Here is a 19,741-nt window from a genome sequence, read left to right on the forward strand (position 1 = left end):
TGTAAAAACATTTGACAAGAGTGAGGTGTCCTGGCTTTGACTTTGTCTTTCGAGTGGAACAACAGCGGTCCTACATAACCCTAAATATATTTTCCAATTCGCTCAGATACAACAGTCTCATACGAATACTAAATAAACAGAAAAGCTGTAAAGCCATGGATTTTGTTTTAGAACTGGTTTCCTTCTGTTTCAAAATCGTTTGGATGCTTTGTAGTTAACGACAGGGCGTGACTCTGCTTACTCCAGATACATTGATCGTATTGGGCTTCTTTTTCTCACAATCTAATATTTGATTTGGTTTGCACACTTTGACTTGTCAAGCGTGATACAAAGATACAAAATCCTACTACTAGGAATGCCTTAATGCAGTTGCGTCGGGGTCACATGTAGGATATTTTCAAATGATTGGTATTCCCTTCAACTGAACTCAACTCCCCATGCCTATCAATGTACCATCTGTGAATGTGTCCATTGCACCTCTAGTGAGCCATGTGGTAATTTTGTTAAATCACAACATATATTCATATTTACATCTTGTAAAACATATCAAAAAAGAGAGAAAACATGCTAGCATTAGCCTAGCCTTTCAGGGTGAAAATGACATGAGCTTAGTGATAACCAGAGACACAACAAGCAAATCATAAAATAAAAGTATTAGCATTTTGGTGGAAGTGTTCTCAAAAAAACATAATAGTTTTCTTTAGTTAGATAACACTTAGTTAGAGCTGCTTATTACGACAGCTACAGAACCTCCGGTCAGGACAGGATACCTGTTGATGTTAAGACATCGGGATAACTGCAACACTATAACATTAATTTTAATGACAAAAAGAAAAGGATGCTGGGATGGAAATATTTGAAGATGATGAAATCCAGTCATACCAAAATTAACTTGCCAGGTTTTATTTGTAAAGTCTATAATTTCTGCAATTGGACGTATGAGTTATTTATTGCGTGTATGTGTGTATCCCACACATACACAGTGTATCTTCCAATTATTGCAAGGACTTCCCACTGTCTTATATTTATTTTTCATTCATTTGTTTAGTTAATCCTTACCTTAAAACCTAATCATTAAAGGTACCCCCCTAACTCTAAACATAACCTAAAATCAAACACACCTTAGTCCTAAACCCAACTCATAACCCCCCAAAACCCAGCTCTTTTTAAATGGGGCCCAGGCTTTGGGAACCCATATGGCAAAGTCGGTCCCCACAAAGCAGTATGTGTTAGGAAAATAGTCCTGGCAATGTATCAAATACAAGGCCACACACACATGCACACGCACACATGCACGCACGCACACACACACACACACTCACTCATCTGCCTGTCCCCTGCTCAAAGCTTTCTGCTGTCCCCATTTGTATGAGTGGTTATCAGCGTGGTAACTTTATCCCCTTCCTTTCATGTAAAATACATTGTGCCGAGCCTCCTCCCTTGAACCCCTCCCCCCACCTCCATTCCTCCTACACCCTGCCTCCAGTTCCTCCACCCTGGGAGGTGTAAATCTATCCGTCTCTTTATACCTCCAAAAATGCTCTCTTTTCAGGTGTAGTAGGAAGCTATAAAAGAAAAAAAAAGAAGTCAGGGAGTGAAAGGGAAGAACAAGGTGAGTCTGTGGAGAAGAGGGGGAGGAGAGGGGGGGGGGTTCAGGTGAAATAGGTATAAGTTGCTCTGTTTCTGTTCCTTTCTGGCAAGTGGTGCCCCTCTTTGCTTATGTACATTTACACCATTTTTTAACTAAATGTTGAGCGAAACAGGATATAAGCCATGTTCACTTTATGTCCCTTAAATAAAACTTTGAAAGCTTATGACCAAGTTGAAAAAAAATAAAAAAATTACGCTGGGTTTTTGTGTTCTTCGTGTGATGGCTGAATGTCAAATTCATTCATATCTAGCCTAGAATTAATCATTTAATTATTGAAACTACCAGCTTTGACGCTATTTTAGTCAAACTTGAAAAGAGATATCCAAAGCTAAAGTCACTTTATGCAATTTATCAAACAGATATTACATGATAGAACCTTAAATAATGGACAAAGCTTTGAAAAATGACACATCAATGTTTCAACAGTTCATACAGATTTTCAACTTGACCTGCTGATTCCAGTTTTGCAACTTTAACAAAAGGACCAGTGAGTTTGTGGTGGTGGCAGTCCTACTTCTGATGCAGAAAACTGAACCGTTTTCTGCATCAGAAAACTGATGCATCAGAAAACTGCATCAGTTTTCTGATGCAGTTTTGAGAAAAATAAATAAATAAAATGTATTTATTTATTTAAAAATAAATAAATAATAAATTAATTAATAAAACAAATTATATTTTCCCCCCTAAGGTACAAATATCTACTTTAGGTGGGATGTTACAGAATGTTGTTCCAGATATTGAGGTAAGAAGATAAAGCACTTGGTCATGCCTACTATTTATCGTGTTTGTCTTTTAGTAATTTCTTTAATATGTCAATCTATAAGTGATGCAGAAATGACTGAAATAAGGGTTTTAATCAAGGTTAGCAAGCTTTTTCTGCATGATAAAAGGGTTCCCTAAAGGTGAATAGCTTAAGCCATTCCCCCCTATATTGCAAATTAAATCTTGAGTGTTTCTTCAATTTGTTCATATATATATATATATATATATATATATATATATATATATATATATATATATACAAATTTGTAAAATAGTCTCTAATACTGATTTATTTGAAAGCAAAATGCTAGTAAATTTACATTTTAGGGAGAAGTAAATTAGGGGACAATGGGCTACTCCCCATGCTGCTCACTGGTGGTCCTCATACCTGCTGCTCAATCTGGCTCCTCATTGTCTCAGGGAGTGAGGGGATCACAGAGACAATTTAATGCAGCTTTACTTGATGGAGACAAATGAAAAGCCACTGATGGATCTGTGTGTGTGTGTGCGTGTGTGTGTGTTAGGGGGAGAGCACTGGTTCTGCACTGTTAATTGTGCGTTTGGCCTCGACTGCCCCAGCGCAGTTAATCTGATGAGGGTAATTAAAAAAACAACTGGGAGAAACCTAACCCGGCCCAAGGCTGACCATGCAGACACATATGCACTCATATTGGCCATTACTTTAATCAGCTCAATATAAAATGCATGTAAGTACAATATTTATGTCGGACACTGACATAGACGTGAGGCATGTTTCCACTACAAGAGCCTTTTCCAGGAACTGGCGTGGTTTTCTGGGGTTCCCTGTTTCCACTGCATCTTCCAGGATGAGAAACCTTCACCTGGATAAATATTTACCCCAGTAAATGGCTCTGGTAGCGAGGTAATAATTTGGTATTACCCTAAACCTCAGGGTGGAGTTTTAGTGGTGCCATGCTGCTACCCATTTCTGATTCCAGGCAGTATGCTTAATCGCTCCAGTTAAAACTGGAGCAAATAAGCTTAAAATAACGCTTTAGGGTTTAAGCCATTTATGTCAGTGTATTTTAACAATCAACCATAAACCTCTCAGGAATGTGGATCAGTAACACAGTTTATGTGTCACGTAGAGCTCTAATTTCAACTAAATGTTTGAAATTATTTAATAATGTGCTAAAGATGCTTTTTTTTGCACATAGTTAGGAAAGACTTTATGCAATAGAGTGAATACGGTGAGGCACTGCTGGGATTGGATCAATTAAAAAAAAAAAAAAAAACATTCATGGTTACATTTGTTCCTAATTTGGAAGTTTCTTCAAATGTTAGATTGAAATCAGGGTGAAAAAATCAGAAGTTAGCCAACTTTCTGTTTCATTGTCAGACTAGCAGTTTCTCCTCAACATTGGTGATTGAATTGAGCTGTTCAGCTATTTGCCCAGGTTAGTATACTCCTGACCTGAAGAGTTTAAGGGTTCAGGGTAAATGGTGTCCAGAGAAAAATGCCCGTGGTTTAATGGAGTATAATCTACCTTTTGTTTTCCTATTTCCTCCAACAAAGAATCATATTTCACTCAATGAACCATACTATGTAGAAAAAAATACATCAAATCTATTACAAAGCTATTTTCTAAACTCTTTTCTGAGAAGAACAAAACCCATTATTTCACTGACGCTGACAAGATATCCAACCCTGCACTTAAAAAAACAAAACACCAATCTACTAAGACAATCTTCAATGGAGAAAAATTAATCACAACAAAATGTATCTAACTGGGAGGGAAACTCTCTAAACATGAATGCACATCCGTAACACTGTGTGCATTTCTTATCAGCAACAAAGAGTGAAAACTAAAACTGCTCTGAATGCTTGTCTGCCTTAAGTCAGGACTTTCTGCTCAGAACCAATTAAAGCAAAGCAACTTGTGGGGTGTGCTGTATGCACAGTTATGGACTAAACAAATGAACAATAAATAATAATAATAATAATACAAAAGTCTGACATATAGAAACTGACAAAACAAAACACCATCGGTGTCAAAAAAATAAAATAATTCTGCCGGCTCTTTTCACTCCATCTAATCTTACCAGTATGACGTAAATGATTATAATGTGTATCACAACATGTGTATCATGAACAGGTAAGAAAACAAAAAATGTGCAAACTCACGGGGCTGTCACTGTAATAGCCATAGATCGAAGTGTGTGTTTGAGGGCCTGTGCGTGTAAAGGCCCGTCTGCGGCAGCAGCAGCATCAATTATTAAAACTAATCTCATTAGGCCTCAGATTCCTTTCAGACGCTTTTAATTAAATGATGAATGGGCTCCCAGATGCCTGTTAAATAATGCTGCTTGTGACATCACATTGGGTGTGCGTGAGAGGTACGACATAAGGTAGATATCCTTCAGAAAAGATCCAAGGGGAAACATTCGGCCGAAAGAATGGCATGGCCTCACACACACACACACACCATCTGGTCTTTGATTTAATATGCAGCCCTTTATTAGAAGTTACTGCTGCCCTCTGTGCCACAGAGAGGGAAGCAGAGTTAAATGTCTCAGAAGTCGCAAGCTGTTCTGGCATACCGCACTTAGAAAGACTTCATATCGTCTTCCTAATGAAATCACCCACAATCTGATATGTTTGTGCACAGGAAAGGCGGACTGAGGGGAAAAGAGGGCTCCGAAATGGGACAGTGAAGAGCTCACGAGTGTTTTGGACCTTGAGAGAGAGAGAGAGATATAAAGCTAAAAACACAGAATGAGAGCAACAGGTAAACCAGAGGGCAGGTAGAGTGCCAAAGCACCCGGGGCTCCAGACATCATGGATATGGCCATCGGAACACCCATAATCCCTCTTGTTTCTCATTCCCTCCCCTGCTCCCCTAACGCCACCTCCCCGCCCTCGCTCTTGGGCTGGCACTGTATCGGATTGCCGAACTCACAATGGGGCCTGAATCATCACTCCAGCCGGAGAGACCCAGCGAGAGACAAAGTGGCAGGGAGACTGGTGGGTAAAGAAAGGTTGGGACAGACAGACAAAAGGAAGCAGGGACACATCGTAGCGAAAAAAAACTTCTGTGATGGATCTTGTCCAAACATGATCCATCACAGAATCATGTTTGATTTTTACTGTTTGTTTACTGGACAAACAGTAAAATAACAAAACAACAACAACAACAAAAACACTGTAGCATATAAGAAATAAGCATGTTTAAGTTTAAAATAATCTTCATTGTTCCAACACGTCTCTTCTGACTGGAGGCAATGTTAATGTTTTAGAATGGCCTAGTCAAAGTCCTGACTTGAATCTAATAGAGAATCTGTGGAGGAAACTGACAATTTGGGTGATGGCAAGGAGGACCTCCCACTTCAAATACTTGGTGCTTATCAACAACAATAAATTGTCAAAATATCTTTGGAAACAGTCAGAGAGATGGTCAGCAATTATTCTAAGGGTTTAATTGATTGTTGCGATAAAAAAATGAAGTGCCAATTCAACTGAAATGAAAATTAAATCTTTTTCATTTCAAAATTGACACTACATTTACATTGTTTCATCAGATTTAAGAGATGTTAAATCCTCAATCTAAATCTGCCCATGGCGTGAATACATCTGGGCCTAACTATAGCAGAGAATCATATTTAAAGAAAAAAAATGTACATTTGTAATGTAGAGAAACGTAGGCTAACACATTTTATTGTTGTACTACTCAGGAAATGGAACAGGAAGTGCTTTTGTTTAGAAGAGATGGGAACCACATTGTAGTAATGCCAGTTTGATAGAACGTGATGTCAGGAAAGGGTTAATTATATTAAGTTTTCATACAAAATTCCGCTTTATTCAGATGTGTGTTAATATCCAAATTGAAACCTTTGGATATTAACTTTAACAATCCAGTTAAGAAGTCCAAATCAGAAAAACGTTCTTGATAAAATGTGTCTACAGTTTCAAGCTGCCGCCTGCCCTCCAGCCAGAGAGTTCCTTGTGCTTTTGTAAAAGATTGAACTCTGATAAAAGGGAAGTACCTTGTGTACTGACCTGAACATGATACTTCTTCCATTTAAAAAGCCAAAAAGCAAAACTAAAACTGTATTATGGCTTAAAAGCATTAACGACCTTTTCTTTGTCAACTTTACAGCCTATTGAACCCTTTTCCTTATCACTTCATCAAACCAAAATGAAAGACAGCTTTGACTGCGTGCCCTCACAACTCGTATTCGGGTCCATCAATATCATCTAACAATGACAATAAAATCTGCGCCGAAATAAATTAATGTGAATTTATATTGGTTACCCTGTTTTGTTTAAAGGAGCAGGATCAAAGAGGAAAAGTTCATATTAATTCAGACTTTTTTTTTTAATGAATTACCGATGTGACACGACCACAATGGCGACGATGAAAAGCAGCGAAACAAGAAACAATAGATATTCTGTTCACAAAAGGACGAAAATATGTGGGGAAACAAGGGAAATAAACATTACTTCCAGCAAAAAATTTAAACTAAAACAGAGACCCGGGTCACGTCCCATCTGGCACCGACGCCCTCTCTGCTACCTCTCTGGTGCTGGACTGCTCTGAGAGAAATTTAATCTCCCAGTAGAGCAGGAGAGGAAGTTCTCGCGGCAGGCAGGGCATGCAGGTTCCTCCATAAGCAAAGCACAACTGTTGGAATTTCATTTCCTTTCCAGCAAAACGAGGAAATGCACTTTTTTTTTTTTTACAATAAAAGCAGATGAGCGTTCAGCGGGAGATCGTGAACTATTTTCCCCCAAAGGTTTTAATCGAGACAATGTTGTTTAATGTGCTTTTACACGGGTGACTTTTTCTTTTCACTTCCACAGAAAGAGTTAAAAGTCTAAAGAGTCAGTTTAGGACAGAGTTTAAGATGTTAAATCGCTGACTCCACACAGAAAAAAAAAAGAAAAAAAAAAAAAGCAACATCTGGCGATAATGCGTTTTTCTTAAAAACTCTTTGTGTAATCAATAAATGAGGAATCCTGGCAAGAAATACATCGTCCTGACTGACGCTCCATTAAACACGACTGGCCACCGCGCAGTGCTCTCTTCACTCAGATGACCTCAGTCATCCCACACCAAAGAAAGTGTATGTGCAAAACAGAGAAAGAAACACCTACACACACACGCGCTCTCTCACACAGCAGACGCTCAAACACACTTATCATGCGGTTTCCTGTCTGGTGTGTTCCTTTAGAAACCCACGCTGCCTCTGCTCCGGGTTCCTAGATGGATTCTCCAGTCTGTTTTGGGGCTTTTACTCTGTGACAGCGTGACTGGCTCACAGGTCTGTCTGTGACCTGCTGACCTCACACTTAGCTGTCTTTCCCTGGCTTGCCAGAATGCAAACTCAGCTCTCATATGATCAATTACGTGAACTGAACAGGTTTAGGTGAAAGACAGATGCTCTAGTTTAGACTAAGCTCCCTTTCTTTCCTTCAAAAGAAGGCATTTGATCTAAAGTAGGATTGATTGCGTCAATCAGCGAGTTTCTGACATTCAGCAAAGGCAGAGTTTTTTGACATTTTGCATATAATATACATATATATAAACATATACAGTGTGGTCCCAGGCTACAGTACCAGGCTGTGAAGCATTCCTATAAAGTTCACTTGCCTGAGGACGGTGCATCAAATTTCAGATTCATCCTAAATCAGGAGCTTTGTTTCTCCATTTTCAAAAAGGACAACGGTGATCATTTAATTTGAAGAGATCAAGTTATAGTATCAAAGAGGAAGGACTTCAGGGTAAAGCCAGTTCCACGCTATCTCTAGTAAGTGATCACACATGTAACAGAAATCAACATATTGTTAATGTAGAGTAAACTCCAGCACTGGTCTACGAGCAAGCAAGTTATAAAATTAAACTCCTGTCAACTCCCTCCAAATAGCATCAAAAGAAACTGTTGGAGACTCCATCTTTTATAAGGAATCATAGACAATTTAAGCTTTTAAAAATGTTAATACGTTGGATCTTACAGGGTTTAATTCAGTCTTGCTATAAACAAAACTGCTTGTTTTCATGTTTGGAAGCTAGATGCAAATTAGCTCATCTTCAGTTTTAAGTGATTTAATTGTTCCCTTTGACAAACTAAGTGTAATAACTGCATTGTTGCAGCTTGTCGTTTATTTGCTTAGTAAAAATTATCTACCCTTTATTAAATAGCTTTCTTCTCTTGCAATGGTAACAAAATAAAAACAAGTTCCAATAACGTCCTGCTTTGTTTGTGCTATATTTTCAAAACAAAATAACTATTTAAATGTTTTTATGACATTTTTTATATTGGCTTTTAGCAAAAAATAAATAATAGCCTGCTTACAAATTTCTGTGTCTTTGCCAAACACATAGAATGAACACTTCTTGCTCCGTTTCAGGAGTAGACTCTCACAGCAGCATTCAGCTGTCAGCTGAACATTAATCTTAAAGGAATCACTGACACTGAACTGAAACTGAAGTGGACTACGGTGCCACAGCCTGGATGCCAACCTACTAGCAGGATGCCATGAAGTAGCTGTTACACTCCGCACTTCTGGGATCTGTCTGCATGCCTTGTTGCCGGGCAGATTTTAAGATGACATGCCAGGGCGATCTTAGCTATCGGGTTTGGCCATGTTCATGCTGAACTGCTGCTGCTGCATGTACATTTGTGTCAGTGCGTCTGTATGGGGTTGTAGAGGTGAAAGAGGGGTGCAACCTGACCCCTTTTCCTCCTCTTACTTAGTCTCACATACTAATACACAGAATAGGACAGCTGCCATTGCGCCTCTCCCAGAGCACCAGAGGAAGAAAAAGCAGCTACAAGAGCCTATTTCATCTTTTCTTCAGCATTTCTTCCACCTCCATCTCTCACACTCACTTTTTCCAGAGCTTGCCATAGATTTCAACCCAGAAAGGTTTGCAGGAGTCAGCAAATGTCCTCCCCTCTGCCACTTTGAATGAAAAATACATTCAGAAAAACCAGAAAAGGTTTGTGTAAAACGTTTGTTTTTCCTTATTGACGTGAAAGAATTGACTTGTAATTAAAAAACAAAACTGAATTTAATAAAACTAATAAGTATTTAGCTATCATTTCTTAGAGCATCCTTCCTTAATAACATATTTTCTCCAAAGCAGAGCAAACATGTGGCAACAGGTGGAGAGAGACACTTAAACAAGCTAAAAGTAGCATTAAAGGGCTAAACGCCTAAATGCGCCTCCCACCCCCTGAGCTCTTGTAGTTCTTCCCTGAGGACCCCAGACAGCAGGCAGACCCGGGGCGGGCAGGCGGGCAGGCGGCCAGAGAGGACGCCTGACCATAACCCAGATGACGTGCTGTGGTCGTGGTGGGAAAAGGGCGTGGCGGGGGAAGCGATGGACGGGGTACTTTAAAGGCTAGAAAAGGAGGAGCGGGACTATCGGGTGTCAGCGGACAACTCCCCCGAAACTGTGTCTGTGAGGTCCTTAGTGTTTTTTTATTCAACGTAGACACGCCTATTTCAATGAAGCAGAGCGGGGAAAGAACAAGCCACTTTCAGTTTGAATTTTCAAGCAGATATAAAAAGACAGTAGTGTTTTTATTTTATTGTATTATTTATCAACTATTATTATTATTATTATTATTATTATTATAAGTGTTGTAAGATATTTTATTGGGGTCTTTCTGCATAGCCTCTGCATGTTCTCCCTGTACATGAATTGGTTCTCTCCGGGTACTCTGCCGTCCTCCGACAAATTCAACTCAAAGAAGTAATTCTGTTTTTGGCTACATTAAAGCAGCATCCCAGAAGCTAAATGGAAAGTCACGGGAAAAAAAAGATACATACCATCACACATTAAGTGTGAAATGTCTTCCAGAGTGAGTGAAGCAAACAAAAACGCTCAAACCGTGACTTCAAGAAACCTGCCAATGGCCATCCACTGCTGTTGTGCTCAGAAATATAAGGAGGATAGAAAGACAGAAAGTTTTTTACATTGAAAATCAAGGAGTTCCAGGTACCTCAATGACAAGACAAAAACTAGTACAGGACTTCCAGAAATGTAATGTATTCCCTGAGCTGAAAGTGTATAACCGCACTTTGGGCCACCAGAATTGTTCATTTTTATTTTATGTCACACACACATAACCCACTCAAATCAGCAATGACTTAAAAAAACAATAGAAATACAATTAATTTGCTTTGCAGCTGGATTTTGTGGTGGCTTTTGGCACTAAATAATTAAATAAATAACTACTTTATTGGAGAAGCACAAAAATAAAGAAAGTCATTTTTTTACCTGACTCAGATTTCCAGGCTTTAAGTCTGACAGGATCAGTTCAATTTCCTTTCAGACATATGAAGATCAACACACATCTGCCAGTTAAATATTATTTTGTTTTTCCCATTTTGAAAAGTGAAATTTCTGATTCCCAAATACCTGCTTATAATATTTTGGAATTCAAAATATAAGAAATTATATTACAATTTCTGAAATCACAACATTTTATTTGGCAGTTTAAAACTTCCAGTAAATGGATCCCCTTCTATGTTCCTACATGAATGAAACCAAAACTGAAATCTTTCTCTGCAGCATGCAGACAGTCTTAAAATGGGCAAGAAATAAAATTTCTATAAGCCTCTGTGGCTGTGGGTGATTAAAATCGCTGCCCTTGCTCTGCGATCCAATTTCCAACCTGAACAATTAATCAATGTCTTTGAGCTGCAGCTCAAATTCACATTATAAATGATATCACAGTCCTATTTAAAGCAGGTGAAGTAAATGGGGGGAATATAGACATCAATATTTTATATCTGAATACCAGTGAGTCAAGATAGACTGTCTTCTTCTGTCTTTTCTTTTTTTTCTTTCTTGCTTGCTTTCGTCGTGTGCATGTACTGTATGCGTGACGGACATATGCTCCACTGGGGTTTGCCCGTAACCCAACCCAAAGTAAGTCTGATGAGACACACACACACACACACATACAAAAAAAGGGGAAAAAACAACATACTTCATGTGCTCTGTCCCACTTCGCAGCATTATTACTGTCGAGGCTGGCAGATCGTAGAGAGAGAGAAAAAGAGAAAGAGAGAGAGAGGGAGGCTTGATGGAGGAGGAGGAGAAGAAGATGAAATTACACCTGTTCTGGTGGCTGACTAACGACTTTGAAATGTGAGTGGCCTTCGCACGTCGCCAAAATCATTTTCCCAACAATACGGCCTGATCTTTAAACAAGCAGAACTGGGACGCTGCGTCGACTCTAAGCGTCAGTCCAAGTGCATCTAGGTGTCTCCTTGTGTTTCCTTAACATCTCTCTTACTTCTTTTATTTCCACAGGAGCATTTTTGCTGTCATTTAGGACAAGGTAGCAGACAAAAAAAAAACAACCTTGTTTTTTACATACTTTTGCTGCTTTTCACCAACTACTTTCAGAATATCCTCACCGAATCAGGAATCTATAAGTATGAATGTTTTTATCTGCGCTATGTTACAAGGGAAGTGCTCAGAAACTAATTTCGACAGCCTGTCAGTAAGTTCTCACAGGTGTCCAAAGTTACTCCTCAGGGGTCATTATCCTACATGGCTTAGGGTAAGACCTGCGTCAGATGAATTGGTCATTACTAGGCCCTGAAGAACTTGATGACATGCTGAGGAAGTAATTAAGCAATATGAATCCACTGTATTGGCACAGGGACAGATCTAAAGCCTAAGGGACACTGGCAATTGAGGACACCCTCTCTTATGTGAAAAATGCTATTTTGATAAGTTAGCACTTCAGAAAAAGGATTTAAAAAGATTGCAATTATGTCATGATTAGTCAACTTAGTTAACTCTGAAATTAGACCTGTAAACACAATGATTACACATTTGAAACTTTGGATATGAAAACAGCTTGAGGATTCCCTCATCTACCAGAATTAGTATATACATTTTGCCTGTGTCAGAGATTTTCAGTTTGGCCCTGTTGGTTCAGGACCCACATCTTACAAATGAATAGTGCTGTTTTACACCTGAACTCATGCAGGATGTTTATGTGCAGATGTAAGCGTGCAATTCGCTTTTATATTATTGCTTGTCCTGGGTGATGCATCGCCTGTGTTCCAAATCTGCATCTGATTGGTCGATCAGAACCTTGTGACAGCTACTTCCCTCAAAGCTCCAACCGCTGAACGCTGAGCAAAACTTAAAGGCCAACCAGATCAACAAGAAACCTGATAAGCTTGTGACTCAGTTGTCAGCTATTTTTCGAATTTTGCATAAATTTTGTGCAAATTTCCTGCAAATGTTTTCATTTTGTTTTTCTTTCAGGATTTGGATGAACTAAACAACGTAATAAAATCTCTCCTAAGGCATCACACAGTTCCAAATCCAAAGTGAAGAGCCTCCCTAAGCCTTGGCACCAAGAGGAGCAGAAATAAAGATTTTTATGAGGAAATACACCAGACGTTGTAAGTTCCTGTTCAATTGTGGTGGATCAAAGGCGGTTCTGATAGGATGAATATGTCCTCATCAAATTAAGTTATTCTTAGCTTTAATTTCTCTTTCTTTAAACTCATGATAAAACTTTTGTCATAAACAGAATAGAACACCTTTGTTTTTTGTTGTTTCTGAATGTTTTTTTTTTTGCTCAATTAACTCGCAATAGTGTGACTGAATTAAACCAAATCCTTGATTATGCTAATTATGTATTTTCAGCGTTTTTTTTTTAGTGTTTCTGTCATTGTTTTCAATTAATGCTAAAGCGAGCTTATTAACAGCGTTGTTGAAATTCAAACATACGTAAAAGACTTACTTTGCACGGAAAGTTTTGAGTCAATGTGTACAGCGAACTTCACTCCAGCTCAAGAAAATTGTGACCGCCACCATATGGCTACTGGACTTGCATCACATCTGTTCGCGAGTTAGCGCACACACACACAGAGAGACACACACGAGTGGACTCTCTCACACACACACACACACACACACTATCCATCTAATGCACCATACCCCACAGCTGTGTGGCTGACACAAGGTGTACTCTCTCACTCTCTCACTCACAGACCTGCATGCATACAGTAGCCTCTGACTCACCATCTGTTCGCTGAGGTCTTGCGAGGCCTCCATGGCTTCTCTGGCTACGATCTGCCACTCACTTGAAAAGCAACAGACACAAGACAAATTAAATGTTTTCAGCAATATAAAGCAATAAAGGTATTTCATTTATTTATTTATTAATTCCCAAATTAATAGAAATTAATAGGAAAAGATACATGCTGTCCTTCTGGGGACATTGGTTGCCTTTTCCTTGTACGTACATATATGTACATATACACATACATTTTTGACGTCTATGTGGTTCTGTCAGTTGGATCTTACGTTTGTGTGTGTTTGGGTTTGCATGTTTGAGCAACAGGAGACTGAAGGAGGGAAGCACCCGTGTTAACTTCAGCATATCATCTTTGGCCGAGGGTGAAGTGGAGCGATAATTGCAGAAGTAAATATCAACAATGAAAACGGAGAAGCGTAAATGATACGGCTGCATGGCTGGCCCTGGACCACAGACACAGTGGCTGGCCATGGCACACGAAGACAGTGAGTGACCCCGTTAATTCTAGACAGGAGACAGGTTGATGAAGGGAGGGAGCGAAGGAGGAGGAGAGTTTGGACGCCAGGGAATTGTCTACAACTTAAGGTGAGAGGCGATGCTGCGACCGTCGCGTTCTATTCCTCGTCGCTCTGTTGCTGCTGAGGTGCAGAAAGGGATGCCGCAACAAAAGGGCAGCTGAAAACAATGGACAACAATGCCAACATCCCGGGAAGACGAGAACAGAATGGTTTGTCTCTTGTTTACTGTGCAAAGGGTGTTGGGAAAGTTGGACAACTGAACAAAAGCGCTCTGGCCGCAAAGACGAACGAACGCTCACATGCAAACAAAGAGAGTCCTTCCCTGTTATTAGGCCTGTAGTTCCCAGTAACACAGCAGGGAGTGCCTGTAAACCGTTTGCAGGTTAAGTTTTCGTTTTAGTCAATAAAATCAAAATCCCAAGGAAATACATTGATGTTTAAAAAATTGTTTTTCTGTTTATAGATATTTGGAAAAGCTAATATCTGTTTAAATGTACATATGTATTGCATTATTACAAAGAGGCAGATAAGGATAGCACGTAGACTTCAAAAGAGCAACAGCTGAAATGTTAACTTAATAAAAACCTGGTTTAAAATATGAGTTATTGACAGTGAGTAGCATTAAATTAGGGTCGCGCAGGCGGTTTGTGTGTCTATCCACTGGCTCGATCCTTTAAACTAACTGGCATCCTTTTAATTTTTCATAGCGCTCAGCTCCTCCAGGCCAGAAACCGAAGACAATAATGCGTCTCTCAGGTGAATTGATTTGTGCCGGAGTCTCCACCACCCTCCAACCCGCCTCCTCCCTCCTGTCTCTCTCCTCTCTCTCTGTTTCATTCTCTCTCTTTCTCACTCTATCTCACCTTTCTGGAGGACACAATCAGCTCTCTTTTCTTTCTGGATTTTCACTCCTTCCAAACATCCTTCTTGTTTTAAAACATGTCCAGTGAGTTGGAAAATACACTTATAAAATGTGTCCTGGCTGTGGTTTCATTAGTTGCTTTTTTTTACAAAATTTTTTATTTTTCCATTTTCAAATGATGAAATATTTTATATAACAAATGACTCCTGCAAAATAGATGTCTGACTTTTAAATATCCCCTCAGATTCATTTTATACAACAGTGAAATGTTTTCAAACTCATGTGATTGAATTAGACATTGAATTGGACATGACTGTCCAGAGTCAGTCATGTCCAGACCATCTGATTAAATCAGAGAAACAGCCTTATCTGTACTGTGATTTATATTATATTTATATTTACCCTGAATAACTTCAGGGTCAAGAAAAAGACATTCTGTGAGTAAGTTGATTAAATTGTTGACTTGCAATCAGATCCAGCTAACTCCGTCAACCACCACTGAACTTCTGACTCCCCTTTTAAGTCCTTTTATTTCAATATATTTTGAACAAAACTTGTACAGTTACCTAGTGAACCATTTTATAAATTAAATTCACAGTACAATAATCGGTTTTGCTTTATGATTTATTTAAAAATATGCATATTTTACACAGGGAGAAAATGAATTAACATCTTTGATCTCTAAAAAGTTCCATAAGATATGAGTAAATACTAGAAATTTGTGGTCAGGTCAATATGTTGTTAACCGTTTTAAGAATTTGTGAAGACAAAAGTGCATAGGAGTAAAATGTTTGGATATCTGATCATTTATTTAAACTACTCCAAGAACATGAAGTAGCAATGTCACGTATGTGAAAAATATTAAATATTACTCAATGATTTAATAAAAATTGTGTCCATGAAATGATTTTTGAGCTCGAACACAAGCAAAGTTGTTAAATGAGATTAAAACTATAGTTTTATTTGGTTCCAATGTTTACTTATGCCTTGGGTATTCTAGGAGCCAACTATGAAATTTAGGTCTGTTATGTAAATATGTAAAAAAAAACAAAAAACAAAAAAAAAAAACATTAGCTGGATTAACTGGAATGGGGGGGCCTTAAATCAAATTCCGCATGGGGCCCTACACAATTTTGGACCGGCTCTGCTACCCAGCAGTCACCAGACACTAAGCAAGGGGATCAATAAACTCGCTATTTCCTTCAACCTCCCAGTAGAGAGAATTATATTCCTTCCTATGGCTATTGACAGCGACATATAAGAGCCACACATGAGACGGAGGAGGGGTGAGGGGTTAGAAAGTGCAGCACGCGGCCAGGCTGCGGTAATTTCACGCTCTGAGAGCCGAAGAGAGGATGATGTTGAACAAACCACATGAAGGCAGCTGCAGGCTGACCGGCCCGCTACGTATTCATTTCGACTTGCGCCTATCAATAACGATGAACACCTTTTCCAAGCATTTCACTGCCCACTTAATTGAAGACATTTTCTCCGTCGGATATGATGGATTCTGCAGCAATTTTACTTATTTATTTAGATGTGAGATAATGGTATAAAGAGATGTATTTATATAAAAAAAGTGACGACCTTACACAAAGGGGGAAAAAAACTACAGCTCTCTTGATTAGATGTTGGCCGATTGAGGACGAAAAGAAACGACATCCTGGATCCTCTTGTGTTTTATAATAATATGGCGTGTGACCTAATAAATGTAATTATACTCGTATAGGTAAAAGCTTCTGAACTCAAATCGTATCCATGTTTTATGTATTGAAATGAAAACAACCTGCTTTCATTTTGTAAATTAGGAGACATAAAAAAAACATAGAGGATGCGCTCCAATCTGAAGGATCAAATCTTCATCTTTAAATGTAAAACACACACAAAACATTTGCTTACGTTGATTCATTTGTTTTACAATTAGAATTATTTTAAGAACTTATACTTACAAAACACTGCTAATTATTTATTTTTTTACGACATTCCATTTCAACTCGCGTCAATACCAAAACCGCAAACCTAAAAACTGAAATGCAAAGTTTATTCTAATGATAATAATAATAATAATAGTAGTAGTAATAATAATAATAATAATACAAAGAAATAAAAACATATATTATTACCGATGTGCCAATTATTTTTGTATTACTATTCTTATTATTCTATAGGCACCAAATGCCATCAGTGCTGTTTTGGGGTTTTAACCCGCCTTGGTTGAGTGTAAGTCCTCTATGTGAAATCTAACCTGCACACACGGATTACGGCGCAATAGGGCCCCTATCAGATTTTGCGTCGGCGTGTACCTAACTCGTCATGTTGTTAGGGGCAGGCTAATAGCCAGGGGCCATTCAAGCCCCGAGAGCCGGGACTGTGGTGGTATAAGATTCCCATTTCCTACATATCAAATATAAACACAAACTCCACGTGGGATGAAAGAGAGATGGAGTGGAGGAAGGGGGCAAAAAGGGCCACGGGGATGCGGACCGAGATCTGCGGGAGGAGAGGAGTGAAGTGTCTCCAGATCCTCTGATTGGGAAAAAAAAAAAAAAAAAAAAAAAAGATGAAGAAACACGCACTGAGCAGAACTCCTCCTGTCAGTCGTCAAATAAAAGCTCAATGCGACTTTATATTCTGGATAGTTTACCCCAAGTACGTCAAATAAAAACGATCTTTTAACTTTGAATGACTTCACACGTAATTTGCTCTTACATCAAAAACTGTGACATATCGATTTAGATAAAAAAAAAAAACTCAACGTGTGGAAGAAGTTTCGATTGATGAGAAACAAGGAGACATGCATGTTTATTTCCCAAACGTATGATGCAGCGTTATTAGTTGTCCTAAACAGAAGGTGTTAGTTTACCCGCATGAACATAGTTCAAATTTATAAATAACAATAGAAATTAAAAAACGCGAATATTACATTTTGAGTTTGAAAAATGTCAAATGTAGATAATAATAATAATAATAATAATAATAATAATAATAATAATAATAATAATAATAATAATAATACATTGAACATCAGTAAACAAACATACCTGTGTTGAAAGTGTTCCAGCACGAAATGGGCTCCCAGATTATCCCCTCACAGCTCGGAAGCGCTCATAACAAATGCGTTGCTCTCGCCGCACAGCTCTCCCTGCTGTTTGCAGGCTGTCACTGACTGGATAAAAAACACTCAGCCAATGCTGGCCATTAAGAGTCCTACACTAAATCAGGAAAAAAAAGAAAAAGAAAAAGAAAGTATTTCAGATCACACTGAACACACCGACAAACCCTGACTCAAGTTCCGGACTTCTGTTTCGGTGGCAGGAAACTTCGCTTCCGCGGGGAAACAACATTATTTTCAGTCGGCGTCCAAGTTTGAGCACCAGGCGGGTTCAGAGGATATTGGATATTTAGGACCGCCGCTGAGCTGCGCATGCGCCCAGCTGCCATGCGGACAGTGTTGGGGCAAGTGTCCAAACGAGTAATGGGGTTCAGTCAGCGGGAGGGGGAGGGGGGGGGGGGACTAAGGGGCGGGTGGGCAGTAAGATGACTTCTTATTAATAGTTTGGTCCAAATGACGTGCTCACAGTTTTAAATATCCCAACTGAGGAAAAACAAAATGCCCCCACTGACCAGTGTCTCTAATTCTCCATAGATCAGTGACTTTAGTAGTTTTTGAGTAGGTTTTGAGATCAAATATTTGGAAAATAATTTAAAAGTTAGAATATTAATCGTATAGTTATTAAAATATGCGTTTTTTTCCCCAATGCAAAATGATGTGAGAAGATTTAACACAGATTTAAATGGCGACAAATGAAGACAAGTTTTGTTTTCTTATAAAACAATATAACCAGGTTTATTAATTTACTTTTTTCTGATATTCATTACCTTTTCTGAATTGTCACTTTACTACTGTGATTGAATTTAAAACACACAGTGTATATAATAATCTAGATTTATTTTACAGAGCTATGTACAGCTCTAAAATTAAAATTCCTGGTACTCTGTGTTCTATCAAGTTCAGAGTAGAAGAACAAACTTCGGACCACAGAACCAACACCGACAGATGACATTGTGCCCCAAATTGTCATGTGCTGTAGAAACTTAAGACTGGACCTCAAACAGCTTGATTCTGTGTCTCTCCACTCCTGCTCCAGATTCTTGGATGCTAATTTTCAGATGAAATACAAATGTGCACATTTCCTTCCGAAGAGATGACTTTGGACTTAGAAACCTGCAGCGGCAGTCAAATGTGTCCTTGGATCAGGTAAAAAGAATCTTGCCTGTGATCATAGTTGCTGAATTAAATTTATACATACATTTAATATGTGTAAACTTATTTTATAAAGAGAAATGTAAAGCATTAATGTGGAGAGAGTGTTAGTTTTTATTGAGATTATAATATGAGATAGGGCAATGAAAAAGGGATTTTATTTTGGAAATATTATCTTCTGGCCTTCATAGTCAACTTTTAACACTCTATACCTGGTGGCAAAGTCACAAAACATGTTTCAAGCAAAATGTCAAATTTTTCAAGTATGTCAAGATTTGGGGGCAAATTCACATAAGGCTGGAATTCATGTGAATTTAGTGGCTCAAATCCCATCACACACAGAGATACTGTATCTAAAACACGAACCACAAATGTCACTTCTCTTGTCATAAGCCACTGAAATATGTGGAAAAAAAACCCCATATATTATAGGATGGAGAAAAAAAGATGTCCAAGCAAATACAAATGCTAAACAAACTCTCCTGTTTAAAATATTATATTGCATTAAGTATATATTGACTATAAAAAGATAAGATTGGCTAAATAGAGTTACTGAATAGAAACAGGAGAAAAAAAAAATCCACTGCATAACTTCATCATATCTTGTTCTGGTAAGATGTCACTAGTTCTTTCAGAGCAGG

General features: G+C 38.5%; 1 protein-coding gene across 6 annotated transcripts in view; it reads right to left on the reverse strand.

Annotated features, from left to right (window-relative positions):
• eya4 (EYA transcriptional coactivator and phosphatase 4) overlaps positions 1–18,271 on the reverse strand; it is a 48,868-nt gene extending 30,597 nt beyond the window's left edge. For 3 of the 6 annotated variants that reach the window (XR_532460.3, XM_081602095.1, XM_008397953.3), the window contains exons 1-2: positions 17,878–18,271; positions 13,441–13,501 (exon numbers count right to left, since the gene is read on the reverse strand). Coding sequence is in view for 5 of the 6 variants with exons in the window: in XM_081602095.1 (XP_081458221.1) it covers positions 13,441–13,473 (33 nt within the window). In the remaining variant the exon portion in view is untranslated. The remainder of the gene's footprint in view (positions 1–13,440; positions 13,502–17,877) is intronic. The other 3 variants (XM_008397954.3, XM_008397952.3, XM_081602094.1) reach the window with 2 other exon arrangements.
• Between the last annotated feature and the right edge of the window lie 1,470 nt (positions 18,272–19,741).

Source organism: Poecilia reticulata, chromosome 21 (assembly GCF_904066995.2).
Source record: "Poecilia reticulata chromosome 21, P_reticulata-male-v2, whole genome shotgun sequence".
In the NCBI taxonomy this organism is placed as follows: domain Eukaryota; kingdom Metazoa; phylum Chordata; class Actinopteri; order Cyprinodontiformes; family Poeciliidae; genus Poecilia; species Poecilia reticulata.